The sequence below is a fragment of the Heptranchias perlo genome, chromosome 32, assembly GCF_035084215.1.
Source record: "Heptranchias perlo isolate sHepPer1 chromosome 32, sHepPer1.hap1, whole genome shotgun sequence".
Taxonomy (NCBI): Eukaryota; Metazoa; Chordata; class Chondrichthyes; order Hexanchiformes; family Hexanchidae; genus Heptranchias; species Heptranchias perlo.
In genome coordinates this window covers 17,882,686-17,904,525 of record NC_090356.1, presented here as the reverse complement: position 1 = coordinate 17,904,525, position 21,840 = coordinate 17,882,686, and the positions used below count along the sequence as shown (strand labels likewise).

Below are 21,840 nucleotides of genomic sequence, written 5' to 3'. Positions count from 1 at the left end.
CACAGTGAGGTCCCACAAATGCAATGAGATGAATAACCAATTAATTTGTTTTTGGTAATGTTATCAAGGGAGAAATTTTGTCCAGGACACCTGAAGAACTCTCTGCTCTTCTTCAAATTGTACCATGGATTCTTTGATGTCCAGGTACACAGGGTATCAGTTTGATGTCTAATTTGAAGGACAGCTCCTCCAACAACACATAATTCCTTTGGTACTGGAGTGTCTGCCTAAGATTATGTGCTCAAGCTCTGAAATTGTGCTTGAACCCACAACCCTAGATTGAGAAGTGAGGGCACGATATGGTGGCCACCTTTTACCAGTTCAGATTGATTAGGGGTAAGGCAGAGCACAGAAGAAAATTTGTTTTGTGATGTACAGTGCAAAATTATTTAAATCTATTTACAAATTTAGTTTCTGGCACCAGGAATAAGTATCATGAAAATTGACTGACTTTTGCACACTGTACATGTATTTGAGAGAATTCCTTTCCTGAAACCCCTCTCCTCACTCACTCCAGGCTCCCAAAAACAGCTTTATTAGTTGGTTTTAAAATAGTGGGCAGCCTATCCCAAAACTAGACTACCTGGTTGAAAACTGGATAGGTGGTCACTCTACAAACAGATCATCTGAACCACTCAATTAGATTACTGCTGTGTACCTTCCAAGAAATAGCAAACAGAGCAGTCTTAATGTGAGAAATATTAGGACAAACATACTTGGCATCCTTCAGTGTTTCACACTGACAGTCAGTGTCTTGAACCAGCTGTCTGTCAGCACTTGTTGCCAAAAATCGACACAGACCCTCTCTCCTCCCTAAAAGTACTGCTGCTATTTGAAATAATCCCAGCCAGTGCACACTATTGATGGAAATTCCTGGATGAATAGGAATTCCACCGACAGTATGCAGTAGCCAGAGTCACCTCATACAACACAGGGCTCAAGTAGGCCTGGCATCGAGGGAAGAGGAAGGGGGAAAAGGGAAGAGGGCAAAGGGAAGAGGGCAGAGTTGGGAGTGGTGCTTTGGGACGGGAGAGGCAAACTGCTATCATTAACTGTGGGGATTGGGCAAGATAGCCTGCATAATTGCAAGTGGAGGACGGGGTGGCGACATGTGAGACAATGATTGCTGAGGTAGTTTTTGGGGAAGTGATGGTCTGGTTGGTCTGTTAAAATTCAAATGTCAGTATTTTTCCTATAAAACGTTTAACTGTTAAGTATAAACGTGCTTTAACTAAAATGTGTACATTACATTTTAACGTAAAATCTGAGATTTCCTGAATGAACATGCACCCAGGCTTTCAATATTTGAATTCCTCTCCCCTCCCACCCCTTTCAGGCTTTCATGTACTTACGCTTTACCCCTCCTATATAGGTGGAGGAATGCTGAGTTTACCTACATCTTAAGTTACAAATCCCTTGTAACTACCCATTTTCACATGTTTAAAAGGCTTACAACTAGGATATTCCTTTGGTGTTAACTTTTTTTTGAAGGCTGTGTTTGTTGGCCTTTTAGTAGTTTTCTACTATAAACGATACAAATTGAAAACCCATTCTAACTGATAGAGCCAGCATCAAAATCAGCCAAAACCCCTAGACCATTAGCACATGAATGACCCTGGAACTCGGGTTCAGATGCTACATCCCCTTCCCCGCCAATCACCATCGCCCAATGACGTCACAGACGGCGCGTTCTCGCTCGTGACTGGATTGTCACCTGACTTGTCATGTGACCCCTCTTCCGGCTGTCTGGTGTCAACATAAGGGAATCTTGGACTAGCTGGAAGGTAAAGAGTTTCTTAACTATAATCCTGGGATCTGCTAATTTAATGGGGATCGGTGTCTTGATTCTCAATATTAATGGGGCAAAAAAAAAGAGGGGGGGGATAGTACACATTGTTGGTTTGTCCAGCGATACTCTATAATTTTTTCTGCTTCCTTGTAGATTGAATCTGTTTAAGGGCTCGGGGAGCTGATAAAACTCAAAACGGAACAAATGTAAAATCTTTTACTATTGAAGAGAAAAGTCAGGTTAATGATTTACGGACTTCGGAACCTTGTCAGGTTCTGCATTTCAGTGTTGTAGTCATCCCTTGTTAATCTGACAGCAAGCAGCTCACTGTTTAACTTAGAAAGTTGGATATTATTAAAGAATTGTTTTTCGTTCTGTCCTTTCATTAAAGTACAACTCACGACACAGCAGAGGCTGAACTGCTAATCTTCGCGTTAATGTGTTCGGTTATTCAGTGTTTAATTTGCTTTGTTGGTGACTTTCAATCTGTTTCTGTTCTCTTTCCCCCCCCCCCCTTTCCTTCCTCTTCCCCCCCCCCCTCCACCTTTCCTTCCTCCCCCCCCCCCCCCCCCAATGTTAACTGGGCCGTTGATGCCGAAGCTGTCTTGTAAATAAACATCCCCGAACAGCACTGTGTAAATTATGTCCTTCACGAGAAATTTTACTACCGATTGCCCGAACGGGTCCCGGTCCATTTGGAATATTCTCCAAGAATGCACCGAAGACAGTAGGGATGTGGCGAGTGTTATGCTGGGGTTCTTCTCCATCGCCTGTTTCATGTTGTCTGCTTTCCCGTAAGTACAATTTACTGGGCTCTTATTGCAACTCATAAGTCAGCCAGTCCGCTAAACTTTTGAGTTCCCTCGTCCACCGGAAAATATTTTTATCTATAAATATTTTCAGTGAAATGCATATTTTTATGGCAACCCGAATCGGAATTTGCAGCCAAATAAAGTCAAACGTAATTGAGCTATAAAGAGGAAATACTGGAAATCTGAAGGACATTAGTGAACGGTTGGGTTTTCACGACAATGGGTGAGCCTACAGACAGGATATTCAACCCTCGGTAGCATCACAGCTGAGCCTGGTCCTGCCCTCACTCAACGTTCACTCGGATAGACTGACTTAAAAACAGAAGATAACACAGCAGGTCAAGTTGGTACTCTTTTTCATGTCACCTTCCATTCAAAGTGTTCTGAAATGGTTTTGACAGAAGGTGTTTGTTCCTGAAGAACAAAAGGTCTGAGTTTGCTTTGTGATGTTGTGGTTTAAACCTCTCTTGGTTGATGCACATTATCTGGGGCCTAATGGTACAAGTCAACTTGAGGGTACAAGTCAACTTGAGAACACAAGTACATTTTGTGATTTTTTTTTCTTATTTTTTTCACAATTTTTTTTTCTGCCTGTCTCACTTGAAGGTACAGATTCCTTGCTGGTTACAATTGTGTAGGTGGCAGCCTGGGGATTGAACTTGGGATCTTCCAGGTCTATATGGCTCAGCTGTTTATTGGCTGAACTTGCTTAGCCATCAGCCTGTATTCATGTTCTCATTTGTGCTAGTGTTTTTTTGAAATTCAATTTTCTCCCCTTCTTCTTTCCTGAAGTGGCTGACTTTGACCCAAGGATCCTGAGGCCAATTGGAGATCCCTAATGCTGCCCTGACTGAGATCTACTAACTCAGCACAGACCGGGGAAATCTGAAATCTTTCCTAGTCTGTATGACCCCTGGTAGCTTAACACATGATGTATTTACTTACTGAGTAATAGATTGAGCTAAATGAGTGTGTTAGTATTCTACTTTGCCACGTTGCCATAAATGGCCTGTGCTGTAATGGCAATCTATTGATTGCGTTAGTCTACAGCACTTTGAATATATCTGACTCATTCTGCAGCTTTTGAGATTAAATAGAAAAATACAAATCACTAATTCAGCAACAGTGGTATGTGGTTAGTTTAGCAAAAGCCATCGACTAACTAAAATGAGGAAATAAAGTGAACTTTAACTTGTACCAATATGAATTATAAGTTTCAGTTCATTGGGTAATGTCAGTTTTCCCCATTTCCACCACAACGTCTCCCTGTCTGTGTGAGTGTTTTTTTTTCCCTCGCAAATCTCCTCTCCTCCTGAAAGCGCTGACTCATTTTGGGGTGCAGGTTCCACAGCTACCAGTTGGTCACCAGCACCTTGCCCAAGTGGCCATTCTTCATGGGTGAGCCTAGATAGCATGCGTCAGACAGGATATTCAACCCTGGGTAGCATCGCAGCTGAGCCTGGTCTTGCCCTCACCCAATGTTCACTCGGATAGAGTGTATAGCAATCAAAAGCAGGAGCCCTTTCTCTTTTTCATCTGCTTCCAAACACTGGGCACTGAGATCGCCTAACTCAGTTAAAAGCTGATATCAGTAAAAGTGACCATGAAGCTGTTGGATTGTCGTAAAAAACCAACTGTTCACTAACGTCCTTTAGGGAAGGAAACCTACTGTCATTACCCGGTCTGGCCTACATGTGACACCAGTCCCATATCAATGTGGTTGACTCTTAACTGATCCTCTGACGTGACCTAGTAAGCCACTCAGTTGTATCAAACTTCTGCAGCGGTTCAAGAAGTAGGCGGCCCACTACCACCATCAGGACAACTACAAATGGGCAATAAATGCTGCCCTTGCCAGCGGTTCCCATATTCCGAGAATTTGTTTTTTGAAAAAAAAATTTACTTGGGACTGAATTTGGAACCTTGTTAGTCTGTATGATCAGTACTGTAGCAGGCATATTTATCAACTGAGGTATCAGGAACATTTGGACATTCCTGGCTCTTAATGCTGACAGTATGTGTGTTTTTTCTTTCCAGGTTGGGATGTCTTTGCCAAGCTTTCATGATTCCCCCTCAAACTCTGGTTTTTAAGCTTTCTATTTGTAATATATTGTAATCATAGAATTATACAACACAGGAGGCCATTTGGCCCACTGTGCCTGTGCCGGCTCATTGAAAGAGCTATCCAATTAGTCCCACTCCCCTGCTTTTTCCCCATATAGCACTGCAATTTTTTCCCTTTCAAGTATTTATCCAATTCCCTTTTGAAAGTTGTTTTTGAATCTGCTTCCATTATTCTTTCAGGCAGTGCATTCCAGATCATAACAACTCGCTACATAAAAATGTTCTCCTCATCTCCCCTCTGGTTCTTTGCCAATTGCCTTAAATCTGTGTCCTCTGGTTACTGACTTTCCTGCCAGTGGAAACAGAGTAAATAGGGAGAAACTATCAAAACCCCTATAAATGGAAAATTTTGAATCCACAGTTTAACTATTAAAGGTGCAATTATTCCTTTATTTCCTCACTGTGGTTTTTCCACCTACTGTTAAAATTGTTTCATTACTCATAGGACTTCCTGGTTATGTATTGCCCTGCTGTGTGGGACATGCTTCTCTTTTTGTGACCACACTTTAACTGATGTCACGAAAGAATTAAGTTCACCACTGCCTGAGCCTGGAGCACTTTATTAGGAACCAATTCTCTTTTAAAATCTGTCAGCCAGGATTTGCTACATTCAATGTGTGCAGTTGAACCTATTTTTTTAAAAAAAAGAACAAATCATGAATCAAACAAAGCAAATTTGATTTTATAAAGTCTGTTGATATTCTCCTCTTCCTCCTTCCCACCCCCCCCCCAAAAAAAAATGTAGAAAGTTTTTTGCTGCAACAAATACTTCCTTATCCACATGCATTCAACTATTTGCTGGTTTTTGGTAACTTAACTGACAAGTGGGGATTAGATGGCAAACCTGTTAATGTGGTTGAAGGGGGAGGGAGATCCTCTGTAAGGAGAGGAGAGTGAACCGAGGTAGCCACTGGGGAAATGATAGTCTGGATGGTCTCTTGAAAATGGATAAATCCAAATTTCAGTTATTTTTCCTAGCTTTTTCCAATGTTAAAAAAAAAATCAATTATTAAAGGGAAAAAGTGTCAAGAGTGAACCAGATTGTACCATTTCAATATTAAAATTCAGAATTTTCCAGTGGAGCATGCCCCCAGCCTCCCTCATCAAAAATGAATGCACCAATGGGTGTTGGATTGAGGTGTTATATGGAAGAGGGATCTACAATTTTTCTTTTTGAAGGTTTTGTCAAATGGTTTTTAACTCCAGTTTATTTTTATTTAGGCAATGTTACCACTCCTACAAGAATGGAAACATGGACGAAGCTTTCTCACTCTGGTTCTTGTTGGGTTGGCTGGGAGGCGACTCGTGCAATTTCCTTGGTGCTTTCCTAGCTCAGCAGTTGCCGCTGCAGGTAACTGGTCTTCACACAATAACATTCCAAGATGGTATTGTATGTAAGGAACTCTTTTACACCCCAATTAGACTATCAGTTGAAGATTGGATCAACACTGAATGTGACTGCAATCTGACTTTTGATCTGTAACAAACAACCTGAATCACAGGACCTACCTCAGGTTGTTTTTTGCATTCTGCACCAATTCGTGTTGTGTGCATTGAGTGGAACTGGAGTGGCTCCACTAATTTACCCTCATTCAGCTGGCATTGTGGGATTATGAATTAATATCGTAACAAGGCATAATGTTGAATGTACCTTGTGCGATGAAATCTCTCGGGTGCTGTTGATTTGGGATTATCTAGATCCTATAAGATAAATTTTAAACCATTCCACTGGTTCCAGTCAAGGAGAGAAAAAAAATGTAGGAGGATCCAATTTCATTGCGTCACTGTCCACATGATGGGCCGCTGCATCTCACTTGGAAGATAACCAGCCAGAACAGCATCTGTATCAAATGAAAATTCACTTCCCTGCTGGCTGTTGCACAGCCCTGTGTGAAATTGAACAATAAAGACCAGAAGGCCAAATATAGCTTCCTCTCTTCTCCCCCTCCCCCAACTGAGATCAGCTAACTCCACACAGACCAGGGATGGAACCTGGGATCATCTGGTCAATATGGCTCAATATCCCACTACCCCCAGTGCTTTATTCACTCTGGCATTGGGAGAATTTTGATTCAATTTCTAACCAGAATAGCCTCGAGTCTGGCATGACAGACTTTTTAAAAATAAAAACTGAAAATGCAGGAAAAGCTCAGCAGGTGAGGCTGCATCTGTGGAGAAAGAAACAGCGTTAAAGTTTTCAGGTTGAAAACCTTTTCGTCAGAACTGGAAGATGTTAGAGTTAAAGTTTTTAGGCAAGTACAGAGCCAGGGGGAGGGGAGGAAAGGACAAAAGGGAAGGTCTGTGATAGGGTAGATGGCTTTTTTTTAAAGAATGTGTTTTGCTGATTACTTTTCTTTAGTGAAGAGTGAATTCTTGTAATTAGTTGCTGCCAGTCATATCTCTACCTCTGTTGCTTGCTCTTTCAGACTTACACCGCTGTGTACTATGTCATAGTGGATCTGGCGATGGTCTCACTGTATACTTATTACAAGATGAAGAATCGGTCGATACAATGTGAGTGACTCTTTGCTAACTACGATTTAAAAGTGCTCCTTGCTCCTTGAGGCCCTGTGTAAGATTCTCTCTGTGTGTCTCATGACTATCTTCCCAAAAGATATGCCAACTCTGATTTTTCATGTACTGTCATAGATATAGTTAGTTGCTCATGGTTTGGGCACAGCCAGGCATACGCAGTGTGCGCATTGGTGTGATAGCTGCACTGTCATCCTTTCACTGGGCACATTAGTGAATTTTTGGGTTTCATAAATTAAATATCTGATGATATGTTATCGGCAGTGAGGTCAATAACCAGGGGGCATAGATTTAAAGTAGTTGGTAGAAGGATTAGAGCGGAGTTGAGGAGAGATTTGTTCACCCAGAGGGTGGTGGGGGTCTGGAACTCACTGCCTGAATGAGTGATAGAGGCAGAAACCCTCATCACATTTAAAAAGTACTTGGATATGCACTTGAAGTGCCGTAACCTACAAAGCTACAGACCAAGAGCTGGAAAGTGGAAAGTGGGATTAGGCTGGATGGCTCTTTTTCGACTGGCACAGACACGATGGGCCGAATGGCCTCCTGTGTCATAAATTTGTATGATTCTGTGACACATTCCCTCCACTGCAGCCCCATTGGATATAGAATTGGGGCTTGAGCTTGTTTGGGAAATTACTGCTAACAAAGTAGCTTCCTTTCCTGCTCCTCTCGATAGATTTGTGGACTCTAAGGGAATCAAGGGATATGGGGATTGGGCGGGAAAGTAGAGTTGAGATCGAAGAGGGGAGAGAAGAGTAATAGTTTGATTTTAATATTGTGGTAGCACTTGGTACCAAGTGTCTGTAAATTAAAATCCCCGCTGATATGTTGCTCAGGTCAGTCTCTGCTCCAACATGTACAGCAAGCGCCAGTCTGAACCAATACTAACCATCACTATTTGCTGAGCAAAAGTTGCAAATTACTTTTAAGAACTAAAATGTTTCAAAAGTGCAAAGAATCAAAAGTTGTGTTTTCTTACAGATGGGCCTGCAGTCAACGTTGTTGTCGTGTTTATGATGCTTGGAGCGACTGTCTCCTTGGTACCAGGCAATGATGCCAGATCTCCGATTAGAGAAATGCCGAGGTTTACAGGCCGTTCTCTGTTAGCTGTGCCTCATACGTTTGCTAACCAGGTGAGTTCTAACTTAAGCATCGCCGTCTGTACGTGAGTGCGAAAAGCAAGGCTGAAGCGTTTGCAACCATCTTCAGCCAGAAGTGCCGAGTGGATGATCCATCTCGGCCTCCTCCCGATATCCCCACCATCACAGAAGCCAGTCTTCAGCCAATTCGATTCACTCCAATGATGTCAAGAAACGGCTGAGTGCACTGGATACAGTAATGGCTATGGGCCCCGACAACATCCCAGCTGTAGTGCTGAAGACTTGTGCCCCAGAACTAGCCGCGCCTCTAGCCAAGCTGTTCCAGTATAGCTACGATACTGGCATCTACCCGACAAAGTGGAAAATTGCCCAGGTATGTCCTGTCCACAAAAAACAGGACAAATCCAATCCGGCCAGTTACCACCCTGTCAGTCTACTCTCAATCATCAGCAAAGTGATGGAAGGTGTCGTCGACAGTGCTATCAAGCGGCGCTTACTCACCAATAACCTGCTCACCGATGCTCAGTTTGGGTTCCTCCAGGACCACTCGGCTCCAGACATCATTACAGCCTTGGTCCAAACATGATCAAAAGAGCTGAATTCCAGAGGTGAGGTGAGAGTGACTGCCCTTGACATCAAGGCAGCATTTGACCGAGTGTGGCACCAAGGAGCCCTAGTAAAATTGAAGTCCATGGGAATCAGGGGGGAAACTCTCCAGTGGCTGGAGTCATACCTAGCACAAAGGAAGATGGTAGTGGTTGTTGGAGGCCAATCATCTCAGCCCCAGGGCATTGTTGCAAGAGTTCCTCAGGGCAGTGTCCTAGGCCCAACCATCTTCAGCTGCTTCATCAATGACCTTCCCTCCATCATAAGATCAGAAATGGGGATGTTCGCTGATGATTGCACATTGTTCCGTTCCATTCAGAACCCCTCAAATAATGAAGCAGTCCGTGCCCGCATACAGCAAGACCTGGACAACATCCAGGCTTGGGCTGATCAGTGGCAAGTAACATTCACGCCAGACAAGTGCCAGGCAATGACCATCTCCAACAAGAGAGAGTCTAATCACCTCCCCTTGACGTTCAACGGCATTACCGTCGCCGAATCCCCCACCATCAACATCCTGGGGGTCACCATTGACCAGCCATATAAATTCTGTGGCTACAAGAGCAGGTCAGAGGTTGGGTATTCTGCGGCGAGTGACTCACCACCTGACTCACCAAAGCCTTTCCACCATCTACAAGGCACAAGTCAGGAGTGTGATGGAATACTGTCCACTTGTTGGAGCTCCACTCATCCAGGCAACACTCAAGAAGCTCGACACCATCCAGGACAAAGCAGCCCGCTTGATTGGCACCCCATCCACCACCCGAAACATTCAGCCCCTTCACCGCCGGCGCACAGTGGCTGCAGTGTGTACCATCCACAGGATGCATTGCAGCAACTCGCCAAGGCTTCTTCGACAGCACCTCCAAACCCGCGACCTCTACCACCTAGAAGGACAAGAGCAGCAGGCACATGGAAACACCACCACCTGCACGTTCCCCTCCAAGTCACACACCATCCCGACTTGGAAATATATCGCCGTTCCTTCATCGTCGCTGGGTCAAAATCCTGGAACTCCCTTCCTAACAGCACTCTGGGAGAACCTTCACCACATGGACTGCAGCGGTTCAAGAAGGCGGCTCACCACCACCTTCTCAAGGGCAATTAGGGATGGGCAATAAATGCCGGCCTCGCCAGCGACACCCACATCCCATGAATGAATTAAATAAAAAAGTATGTTGGCGGTAATAAAAACACAAAACAATTATTGTCCTGCTGATGGCAGGGATATATGAACTGGTTCCACAATCCCCGAGTGGAGAGGATAAGGATGGATGTTGCTTCATTGGCAAGAAGTATGTACGAGAAATCTGATTTGATTTAGACCCTGTGCGGTTTAGATAACATACCCACTGTTGATTCTCAATCCTGTACTTCCACATTCTCTGAACTCCACCATTGAATCCTGCCTCACAGCTGCCCCGACCCACCCAGAATTCATTCATCTCCCTCCAATCTTCTCCCCATCTCTTCTAAAGGCATTAACTCACAGAGGGTTCCCGGTTCTATAGGTGTCTCTCGCCCTGTAGCATCTTTTTTCCAGGTGGCTGTTCTTCATTATGTGAGCCTGTACAGGGAGTGTCAGGCTTTCCAACATCCATACACACACAGGCAGTTTCTTTGTAGGGGAATCACTGTACAACGATCAGGAGTCCTGGCTTTTTGTCTTCCTCTCCCCCCGTTCCCGAGTTTCTCACTTGTAGTGCCCCAGGTGGTACCCGGAATTAGATCAGCACAAACCAGTTTGCGTAGCTCAGTAACTCGCTGCTTTCACCATTAGGAGAAAGTAGATGTTGTACAGGTTGCCAGCTGGAAATCAGAAAGAGAAACAGGAAATGGTGAAATACACAGCAGGTCCTTCAGTATCTGAAACACAAAAGACCAGTTAATGTTCTTGATGTAGAACCCCATCCAACCTGAAACATTCACCCATCTTTTCTCCTTCACAATGAACCTAAAGTCATAGAATTCTCCAGCACAGAAGGCAATTCAGCCCATTGCACTAGTCCCTGCTCTGAAAAAGTTACCCATCGTCTCATTCCACTGCCCTTTTTCTATAACCTTTTAAATTTTTCTTTTCCAAATATTTATCCCTTTCCCTTTTTAAAAACTGTTCTGGATTTTGTTTCCACCGCTGTAGGGCATTCCACTTTTTAACAACCATCTGCCAAAAAAAATTCTCCTAATCTCTTCCGTCCTTTTTTTAGTGGTGATCTTAAATTTATGCCCTTCAGTTACCTCATCAAAACCTTTCAATTTTGAACACCTCCATCAGATCTCATCTTAACCTTCTCTGCTTTAATGAAAAGACCCCTCCTCCCATTCTCTAGATTCTCCTCATAACTGAAGCCTCTCATTCATGCTATCATCTGAGTAAATCTCTTCTGCACCCTCTTGACATCCTTCCAAAAGCAGGACACCCAAAACTGAACATACTATTTTCACTGTGGCCTAATCAATGATTTCTATAGGTTTAGCATTTCCTCTTTTTTTGCCCTATTTGTAAAGCCGAGGATCCCATAAACTTTTTTTAACAGCTTTATCAACTTGTTGTCCTCTTATTAAAGATTTGTGCAGCTGAACTCCTATTCTCTCTCTGCAACTTTACTCCTTTTTAAATATATCCTTTTTAGTATATATTTCCCCTCAATTTGTCAAATTTCATTTAACCTCAATCTGCCCAATCTACTAACCTGCTGCATATTACCATTGTTGACCGGAAGTCACCGGTTAACGGTTTTGGCTTAGTACACAGAGGAGACAGTCAATTCTCTCTTAATTCTCAATTCGCTTTATTAACGTTATTAGATCATGTACATACCGCTTATATGTCTGGTTAGATATAGGCATGCAGTTTACAGCAGGTTATACAGTTTTATGTTCAAACTAGGATTTAAACGCACACCCACTAGGTTTCCCTGACTAACACTCCCTGAGTGGTCACAGAATAGAAAGGATATTATATTACCCGGAAAGGAGAGATAACGCTGGCCAGGCGATTCGCGCTCTCTCTCTCTCGACGTCGTCCCTGACGTAGGGTCCCTACTTCCACGATTGTTAGTCTCCGGAGTCTCCCTCATAAACAAACTGGCACCAAGCCTGCAATTCTTCAGTTTTAACTCCAAGTCTGTCTTTTCGAATGATGCTGTCTTCTCCAGTTGGCTTCTGTTCCAAGGGGCTAGGTAGCATCACCTCAATACTCCTTTTCTAAATAAGGTCTGGTGTCTCATCAGAGCTCCTTTGTCCCTCTGAGAAGCGGAATGAATTCAAACCGGTTCTGGCCAGTTCAGACCAGTGACTGAACTCCAGGTCACTTCAGTTCAAAAGTCAGTGTCTTTGTTAGCAATTCGAATTAAGCTCAGTAGTTTTCTGCAGCCCCTGGCCAACACCATCACTTCCTATTTTTGTTTCAGTAAGATGTACATCCTGTTTTTGGGACAAGAATTTGTTTACGGGGGTTGATTTTAACATTCCCTCTCCCCTCTCCCTGAATCCAGTACGAGCTCCACTTCCAGTCCATTCGAAATCTCAAACTTCGCAATTACAGTAAAAAAGAGCTCTGCTGCCACTCTACATGCATTTATAACAACCATTCTCCTTTTATTTCTGTTTGTTTATATTCAGTCCGTAATTTTGTATTTTGCAGAAATTTACTACCCGAGAAATCATCGGTTTTACTATTGGCTCCTTTTCGTCTGTGTTCTACTTGGCATCCAGGCTGCCTCAGCTGTACCAAAACGTAAGTGTTTCAGTTTATCGAGGTGATGGTAACACACTGTGCAGCACTGAGGCTGTACAGAGCACCCAAAACCCAGCAAGAGTCAGCGCCCTCGGGAGCGGAGGGAGAATATGAAGTATTTCTCGTGCTGCTGTATTTTCTTTTTTTAAGTTTATACATTTTTCTCCGCAGGTAAAACGGAAGTCAACAGAAGGCATCTCCGTTTCCCTCTTTGCCTTGATGATTCTAGGGAACCTCACCTATGGCCTGAGTGTGCTGCTGAAGATCCCAAGAAAAGGGCAGAGAGAGGGTGACTACATGCTGCATCATCTTCCCTGGCTGGTAGGCAGCTTGGGAACCATGGCACTCGATCTTACAGTATCCTTTCACGTCAAAGAACCCTCTTGCTCCTCCAGTCGTACTTAGTGGCCAGGTGTCCTGGAGCTGGTCTTGTTGGTGGGCTCCACTGATGGCAGCGGATAACTGCGCCTCCCAGTGTGTAACGGTAACGGAGTTGTTCAGACCTGAAAGGCCCGAGTTTGATTTCTGGTTTCTGCAGAGTTAACTGACATTAACCAGAGTGGCGCCACATTTGGTCTCAGTGCTCCCCCCCCCATCCCCGGGGCTGGTGCTACTACTGATGACTATCCATTGACTCCTACTGGAAACTGCGTATGTATCGAGAGGGGGCGAAGACCGGATTGGGCTTGGTTGTGATGCTCATAACAGTTGAATAGCCTGACACGTGCTGTCTATGTTCAGACACGAAGAATGGGCACGTGAGTGAGGGACAGTAGGGTGGCTTACTCGTTAAACCTAACCCCAGAAAGTGCCTTCAGGAAAGGAGGAGAGATAAGTAGAGGGATAAAGAGAGTCTGGATATGGCATGAGCAGTAAAAGTGTCTCCTGCGCAGCCTTGACCTGTCTGACCCAGACTTTCCACTTTGACCTCTAGCTGCATCTAGTGCAGTAATGGAACATTCAGCTGAGGGAGGCAAGTGACAGTGAAATGTTTCACACTGACATCATTGGGCAGTGAGTCGATATTTGCTAAGAAGAATCAGCTCAGCCTTGCCCCGTCTCCCAGCCCCATTCCTCTCCCCAAGTCTGGCTGCTAGTGCATTGCACTGGGTCACTACTCCCAGCGCTAATGGCAGGGATTGCAGCCTCTGTATACTAATAGGCAGGACCTCTGACAAGAATAGCAGGACTTGGTTAGGAGAAGGACTGAGCAGGCAGCAAGGAATGGATGGCAAGTGAAATGGGGAATAGATGGCAGTGAAAGAGGGAAATAGATGACAAAGGCAAGGGGGGAAATAAATGGTGATGAAGGGGAAGGGTTTGAAGCTGGGAGCGGTGCTTTGTGGTGGGGAGGAAGGATGGTGCCACCATGAACTCTGGGGGAAGTGGAACAGCATCAGCTGTTTACATAAATAATGTGTATACGCACACGTGAAACACATAATTGCACACTGCCCATTGAGCTCGCTGACATTTCAGTGCTTTCCAATCCAAATGGGATAGTAGGACAAGCAAAATGCAGGATTAACTGGCACACCTCTCAACAAGCAGGCTACCTACTGGCAGCTCAAATCAGTCATGGAGTTCCCCGTAGCTCATTCTGTTACTTTTGCATTTAGTGAGCTAGTCATTCACAGTTGGGGGGGTGGGGGGGATGATTGGGCCTTCATACCCCATTTAAAGCAGGCCTCTGATCAACCTAGAAGCAGCATTAATGGGAGATATCTATAGAGGAGCACTGCCAGAGTCTGAACTAGATGGTGTTAGTGCTCTGTGGACCTGACAATTTGAGGCCAAATAGCTAAGCTATTTTACACAGAACCGACAATCTTGTGGGAGAGAGAGAGAAAGAGCATCTTTCTGTATTGGATTCTAACGCAAGTTTCAGATGTGCAAGGCTGTTCTGTGGGATATTCTGCCCCCTGTCAGTTGACGTTACAGTGGAACCCCCTACACGCCCAGAGAAACCAAAGCCTTTCCTTTATTCAGTTGTACTTGTTGCTGTTGGATAATTAAAAAAAAGCCTTTAACTGAATCCCCCTGGGCAGGGGGAGGCTTTCCCCATGTGACTGTGGAGCTTCAGTCAACACAAATACTTCAAGGAGAAGGTGGAAAGGAGTGGTTATTTCAGGCCAGCCTTGTACACCTGGGAGCAGGTTAGCTGGGGTGTAGTGTGTGATTACAGGGGGCGGTACTTTGGGATGGAGACCTTTTTGCTTTGAGGTTAGTTGTTGAAGACGAGTGTTCTTTGGTACCGGGTGTAGTAGCTGTTGGACTATTCTCTAAAAGTGAAGATTGGGGTTGGGCTAGAGTCCAGCCTGGACTAATGGGATGAAAGTCTCTCCTGTGGGTTGTAAAGAAAGAAAGACTTGCATTTATATAGCGCCTTTCACGACCTCAGGACATCCCAAAGCGACAACCAATGAAGTACTTTTGAAGTGTAATCACTGTCGTAATGTAGGAAAGATCCAATAATAATGGATTTGGCGGGTTCAATCCTGCTTCTAGTGGGTATGGGCCTAAAGGTCAAAGTTACCCGTAGTTATATTATCACATCGCTCCAAAGTGCCTCATATACAATGAATTACTTTGAAATGCACTGACTGTTTTTGTAGGCAAACATGGCAGCCGTTTTGTGGATAAGATTCCACACTCAGCAATGAGATGAATGACCAGTTAATGTGTGATTTTTCTTTTTGGTGGTGTTTAAGGAAAATGTTTGGCATAAAATCGGCAAACTATAGAGCTGTCCGGATGGCTAGTGTGGAAAGGAATGTTCTATTGGTGAAAGTGAGTGGAGGGAGGAGGCGCCTGCTCTTCTGAGATAGCAGCAGGATAGAAGGAACTTTGCCCTGGAGTATTGATGCCGATCCTGGGTGCCAAAAGTGGGAAGTGTTCCATTTCCCAGCACCGACATGATTTATCTTGAGCACAAAAATTCAGCAAAAGGCATTTTGAAAAGAGTTTGCTTCTCCTTAATGAAACCTGTGCAGATTTTGTTTCAGTTTTTCAAGTATCGAGGGCCGACCTCCGACGAAAGTAAACCATTAGTTACTTCAAAAAGGCACCTGCTTCTTCATCAGTGAGTCAGGGTGAGAGATTTTATTCAGAATGAACTTTATAAAAATGGAAACCTCTTCAGCCAGTTTCAACAGGAAAATCTGGTTTATTTTAGAAAACTCTTTTGAAGCAAGACATGGTGTCCTACCCAAGATTTCGTTGGGTTTCGACATGTCAGTAAATCTTTATAGAAATAAATTATTTGGCAAATTCTCTAACTCAAAATCACCAGTGAGAAACCTCACTCGTAAGATCTCATCAGCACAAAAACGTTTTCCTCATGCATCATCATATTCCAGCTGACCGAAGATAACCATCCAGTACACGATGCCTGTATCATTGGAAATCAATCAATGTCTGAAGCCACTGATGGAAATATAAGGACAGAGTGGGTGTAAAATTCATCTAATCCCAAGCCTTCATTTGGGTCTGGCGCTCACAAATCAGCTTGTCTGCTCAGCTGCACCAGATGATTTGTCACTAGTGCCCATGTGTAAGGAATGCCATTACTGACCCATTGGAGATTGGTGCTTTACCTGTTTGTATGTTGATGCCAATCAGTAATGTGGTTCAGTAGTGCTTGAGAGAGACTGGTGGTGTCAAATCAAATCCCACGTTGAAAGACATTACAGTCCAGGGCTATAACATTCCGAAATTACCAACTGTTAATATGTTATAACAGTGAAACCATAGCAACTCAGGATGGGCAGGCGGAGCTGCCTATACAGGATTGTTATTCTTGACCATACACTGATGATTATAGTTAGCTATGGATTATATTTAGACTTTTATTCAATCTAGGATGCTAAATTTATAAAGCCATGATGTACAAATTCTAGGTGATTGTATTCTCCATTCTCCAGTGTGGTACTGAGCCCTATAGAACAGGAAGGTCCCAGATTTGACTCCTGGACTCTGCTGAGTTAGCTACAGCATTCCTGGGATAGGGAGGGGGAAGAAATCAGCCAAGTTGCTGATTGCTATCCAGTAACCCCGGCAGAAAAGTGTCTGCTGACATTGGGCGAGGACGCGATCCGGGTCAGTTGTGATGCTTTCCACAGTTGAATGACCTGCCTACACTCGCTGTCTAGGTTCGTGGATGGAAATAGAGCAAGGTAGCAAAGGGTGCAGAACCTCTATCCCAGCAAGGAGTTGGTGTGTACCAGAGGGAGAGGAAGAAATGGGAGCCTGAACAATTGGTGCCTGTGCAGATTATCTGTAAATAGAATTCAAGTTTTAAAATGTGTAATGAAAATTTTAACTGAAATACATTGCCATGTCTTCTATGATGTTCAGCATCGAGATGAGATCGAAGAGGTGTCTTATTCTGCAATTTGTGTGGATGCTGTTAGAAAATATTTTTAAATTAGCAATAAGACTTTGAAATTTGATTTCAGAATTGAATCACTTCCCTTTCACAGTGTTAAAGGTTTTAGTATTGTGTAAGTTCAGGGAGCAGCAAAACTTAATTATGCCAAATGGTTTGGTCTTTAATATGTTACTGCTTTGGTCAATATTCGTTTGAACTTTCCACTCTTGTTCCTCATAAGCTCCAAATAATCCATCCTACACACACTTCCTCCTCTCTGCATCCTCACTGTGTTGAAATCAAGATTCATCAAACCATCTCCTACTGTTAACATTCTTCCTCAGGACCTGAAAACTCTGCAACTCCTCACCTTCCCTTCCTCCTACATCTGGACAGGTTTTTAAAACCTAAGCTGGATGTCACCTCATTTATCTCTTCTACTCTTTTGATGTTTGCTGGTGGCCAACACCCTGGGACTTGACCTTTTCACCTGGATTTCTCAATTTAAATAAAAAGATTTTACATCTTGTGACAGTATTACCATAAGAACATAAGAAATAGGAGCAGGAGTAGGCCATCCGGCCCCTCGATCCTGCTGTGCCATTCAACAAGATCATGGCTGATCTTCAACCTCAACTCCACTTTCCTGCACCGTCCCCATATCCCTTGATGCCTTTTAATATCTAGAAATCAGTCGATCTCTGTTTTGAATGTACTCATGTACCATGTAAACTATTACATGTTTTATCCAACAAAAAAAATCAAATATTGATAATTTCTGTGTGTGTGGGAGGAAGGTTGATCCTGAACAAACTCTTAATAACTTTGCACTTTATATAAACTGGTTGATCTGTAGAAGTTTACTCAGATATTTTCCATTCTATCCTAGGATTCAAGAGCATTTTTATTTTAAGTTGCACTTTATTTTTTTTTTAAAAAAGACTGCTAGTTTTTAGCCACTTTTGAAATTACTTGAGTCACTTCCATGTGCATTTTTAAAAAGAAAAATCCTCTCTTCTGCCTGGTTTCCTTTCAGAAGCAGCAATCAGCCTCACTCACGGCCTCATTCCTGAGTCTGCACAACTTGTCAGAAGTTTTCTATGACAACCAGTTATTTTTAAAAAAAATCAGATTAGCTAATTCATTGTTTAATTTATCTTTAAAAGGAGATGGGTGGATCTGACCGTTTTTATGCTGTTAACAGCTAACGCTGTCTGGAGACAGCCACAAAGTTCTGCCTGCCGGTTAAATGTGTATAGTGGGAGCTGTGTCCTAATGATATAAACTGAAATTTCAGTTTTGGCTTTTAAGCTTCATTTTGTCTAACTTTTTAAACGTGGCCTTTTTTCGGCTGGAGTTCTGTAGCTGGTGCCCAGTCCCCTGCAGTGCTCTCTCTCCTGGCTTCAGTGCACCTGGGAATCAGGTGGCTGGTCTGACTGATGCTTTTGAAACGCATGCACATTGAAGTGAAAGTGGTATTATTGCTGACGGGGCATTTTTGCTGGCAACAGAAGCTTTTCCACAAATTTACTGAACTTATTTTAGAAATGCAACTTGATTTGCACTAAGATTGCAGGGTAGATCAGGTCAGTCTCTGACTGATAATCTAATTCAGCCCATTTTACGTGTTGCACAAATGCTAAAAATGAACACTTCAGTTTGCTTTAGAAAGTATTACGTTCTCTGGGCGGCAGCTGGCTGTTGGGCTCCAATGCCTAACAAAATGGGCGGGGGGGGGCCTGGGGGGACAGTTTACACCCTTTTACCCCACTGGGTGAGTTCTTGATTGCTGCTTGGAGCAGGTTTCCCCTGACCCTGCAGAGCAGCTCCTGACCTCTAAGCAGGTTATCTCATTGTCCTCGCCCAGGAGCATAGGAAAGGGAGTCTTTAAAGGGATGGCAGCAGAGATGCAGAAAAAAATGTAACTTTTTAGGGTTTTAAAATTTGCCTGTTGGTTAGGATGCACTTAAATATCCAGCAACGACCTGCACTTTAAAGCATTAGGAACAGGAGGAGGCCATTCAGCCCCTCGAGCCTGTTCTGCCATTCATTTAGATCATGGCTGATCTGTACCTCAAATCCATTTACCCACAGTTCCTTATCCCTTAATACCATTCCTAAAGAAAATCTATCAATCTCAGGTTTGACATTTTCAATTGACCTCATTTATTCAGTAGTTGTTTGGGTGAAGAGTTCCAGATTTCCACTACCCTCTAATGCCTTCAATGTAAGACATGTCCCAAGGTGCTTCACAAACAGGTGTAAGGAAAACAATCGCTGAGCTACTTGGGAGAGCTTAGGATGGGTGACCAGAAACTTGGTCAGATATAAACTGTCAGAGTATCATCAGCGAGAGCGAAAGGGATGGGAGGAAATTTTTTTTTTTAGGGACTTAAAACAGATATCCCAGTGTCTCGGTGGCAGAACGTTGAGCGTCACACCGCACTGGTTTGTGAAGGAGTGCACCATAACTATAAACTGTTAGATTTACCACAGACAGTGAGTAGATTCTGGGCCAGAAGAATTTGTGCTTGTTCACGTTTACACAATGCAAACTAAAACAGAAAATTTTGAAAATTCACAGCAGGTCTGTCAACATCTGAAACAGAAAAGGCAGGTTAGTGTTTCTGAAGAGCTGCTACATAGGTTAACGTAGGGACCCTGTTTTCAGATGGTGACAGATCTAGCACAATGTTGAGAGTGAGCTGATATCCATTAGTTATTTGAATAAACACTTTTCTGTTTAATAACTGGTCTTCCTCTGCACTGACTGTTAATTCAAAATTTCAGTTTGGGGCATCTGCAATTTGGAGGGGATTTTTTTTTTTGCCAATAAATGGTGCTATGAAAATTTGTAAATCACCCATGTCGAAGAGTAACGTTATTTCATGAATTCATTATAACCCATTGTATTACATCAGCACTTCTCAACCTACTGACTGGTGGAAACTGTTGATTTGTGATTTAATCTAATAGTTTTTCTTTTAACATAAAATCTATAATCAATTAAGTACAATTGAGTAAATTCTTTGTTACATATTGAACTGGTTGTGTTGTCTGGCATCTGTTTTTCCTATGATTCTCTAATCTTAAATATTATTTCAATTATATAAATGCTCATTTTGTATTTAGCAAGGAAGCTGTTTATTGATTGCATGGTCCTCATCCTCCTGCCTTTATATTTGAGTTTTGTTCCTGAATTTGGGTTTTTTAAAAAATGGAGTGACAGCAGTTGAGAAACTCAAAAATAAAACACAATATTCACTATCAGAAACTTAGGATTTAATTAGCAAAACAATTTTGGAAGGAGCAAATCAAATATTTAAATACTTCCAGTTGTCTAATGCTAAAAGCAGCTGAGCTACATCATTGTCCCCTGCAACTTATCCCTGTAGAACTTTGTTCAGCTGAGTGAGGATGCACTTTAGGTCAGTGCTGCCCATCAGTACGGAGAGAAAGGGAACCACTTCCTGCACTGATTGGGGAAAGTGGGAGCGGGAGACCTGAACGGGCTGACAGCACTGGACAGGTTTTTCAGCATTACCCTGAATTCAGGAGATTACTCGTCCATTATGGAAAAAATATTTCCAATAAAATAGCGTAATATATATTTGTTTAATGCATTTATTGTATTTTGTCTCTTGGTTACTGGTGAAATAGGTACAAATCTGATAAATTTAGAATAATTTGCCTCTGTTCAAACAAACTGCTCAAGTTTACAGAACTTGTTTTACACACTTCTATGCCACTTTTTTTCATACAATGGTCACTACATTGTGTTTTTGATCAAATAATTATTTTAAAAAACCTTTTGTGTGTTTGTATTTTATATCACAGAAAATACTCAGACTCCTGTACACTTTATTCCACATGAAAGACTAGTAGATAAACTCAGAGCTGTGGGAATGCAGGAATGGATAAGAAATTTGCTGAAGGGTTGGAAACAATAGGTACTTGTTAGAGGAGTTGTGTTGGGTTAGTGAAGTGCTAAGTAGGGTGTCCTAGGGCTTGCTACTGGGGCCACTACATCAATGACTTGGATTTAGATACTCAATGCAAATTAGTTATATTTGCAGATACTACCAAATTAAACGGGGCGGTGGAAAGGGTGGTAGAAGTTTGGAACCCTCTTCCGCAAATGGCAATTGATTCTGGCTCAATTGCTAAATTTAAATCTGAGATAGATAGCTTTTTGGCAACCAAAGGTATTAAGGGATGTGGGCCAAAGGCAGGTATATGGAGTTCGATCACAGATCAGCCATGATCTTATCAAATGGCGGAGCAGGCATGAGGGGCTGAATGGCCTACTCCTGTTCCTATGTTCCTAATGGGAGGAGACAGCTCTGAAATTATTGAATGAGCTATACAAAATATGTAAGAGAAATTGGATGGGATAAACATGGAAAAAGAGGAGGTACTTAAAAGGTTGGCAGCACTCAAAGTAGAAAAGTCATGCACGATGGATGGGATGCATCCTTGGTTGCTGAGGGAAGTAAAGGTGGTGCCAGAGGATTGGAGGGTTGCAAATAATACACCCCTGTTCAAAAAGGTGGAGAGGGATCAACCTGATAACTACAGGCCAGTCAGCCTAATGTCAATGGTGGGGAAACTTCTAGAGACCATAATCTGGGACAAAATTAATTTTCACTTGGAAAAACATGGGTTAATTGATAACAGCCAACATGGATTTGTTAAAACCCAAATCATGTCTGACAAATGCGGATGATACCAGAAATGAGAAGATTGAACAGGCTGGGGCTCTTTTC

At 42.9% G+C, this 21,840-nt stretch overlaps 1 protein-coding gene across 1 annotated transcript; it reads left to right on the top strand.

Annotated features, from left to right (window-relative positions):
* Positions 1-1,709: 1,709 nt before the first annotated feature.
* On the top strand, positions 1,710-20,682 carry slc66a1 (solute carrier family 66 member 1). The gene is made up of 8 exons (XM_067970515.1): positions 1,710-1,784; positions 2,390-2,583; positions 5,947-6,076; positions 7,152-7,239; positions 8,242-8,393; positions 12,613-12,705; positions 12,877-13,062; positions 15,699-20,682. The coding sequence occupies exons 2-8, from the start codon at positions 2,432-2,434 to the stop codon at positions 15,789-15,791; spliced, it is 894 nt and encodes a 297-aa protein (XP_067826616.1). The 5' UTR covers positions 1,710-1,784; positions 2,390-2,431; the 3' UTR covers positions 15,792-20,682.
* The last annotated feature ends 1,158 nt before the right edge of the window (positions 20,683-21,840 follow it).

Coding starts and splice junctions, on each gene's coding strand:
- slc66a1 (XM_067970515.1), top strand. CDS start 2,432: ATGTCCTTCACGAGAAATTTTACTACCGATTGCCCGAACGGGTCCCGG. Junction 2,584..5,946: donor TTCATGTTGTCTGCTTTCCC/GTAAGTACAATT, acceptor ATTTTTATTTAG/GCAATGTTACCACTCCTACA. Junction 7,240..8,241: donor GAAGAATCGGTCGATACAAT/GTGAGTGACTCT, acceptor GTTTTCTTACAG/ATGGGCCTGCAGTCAACGTT.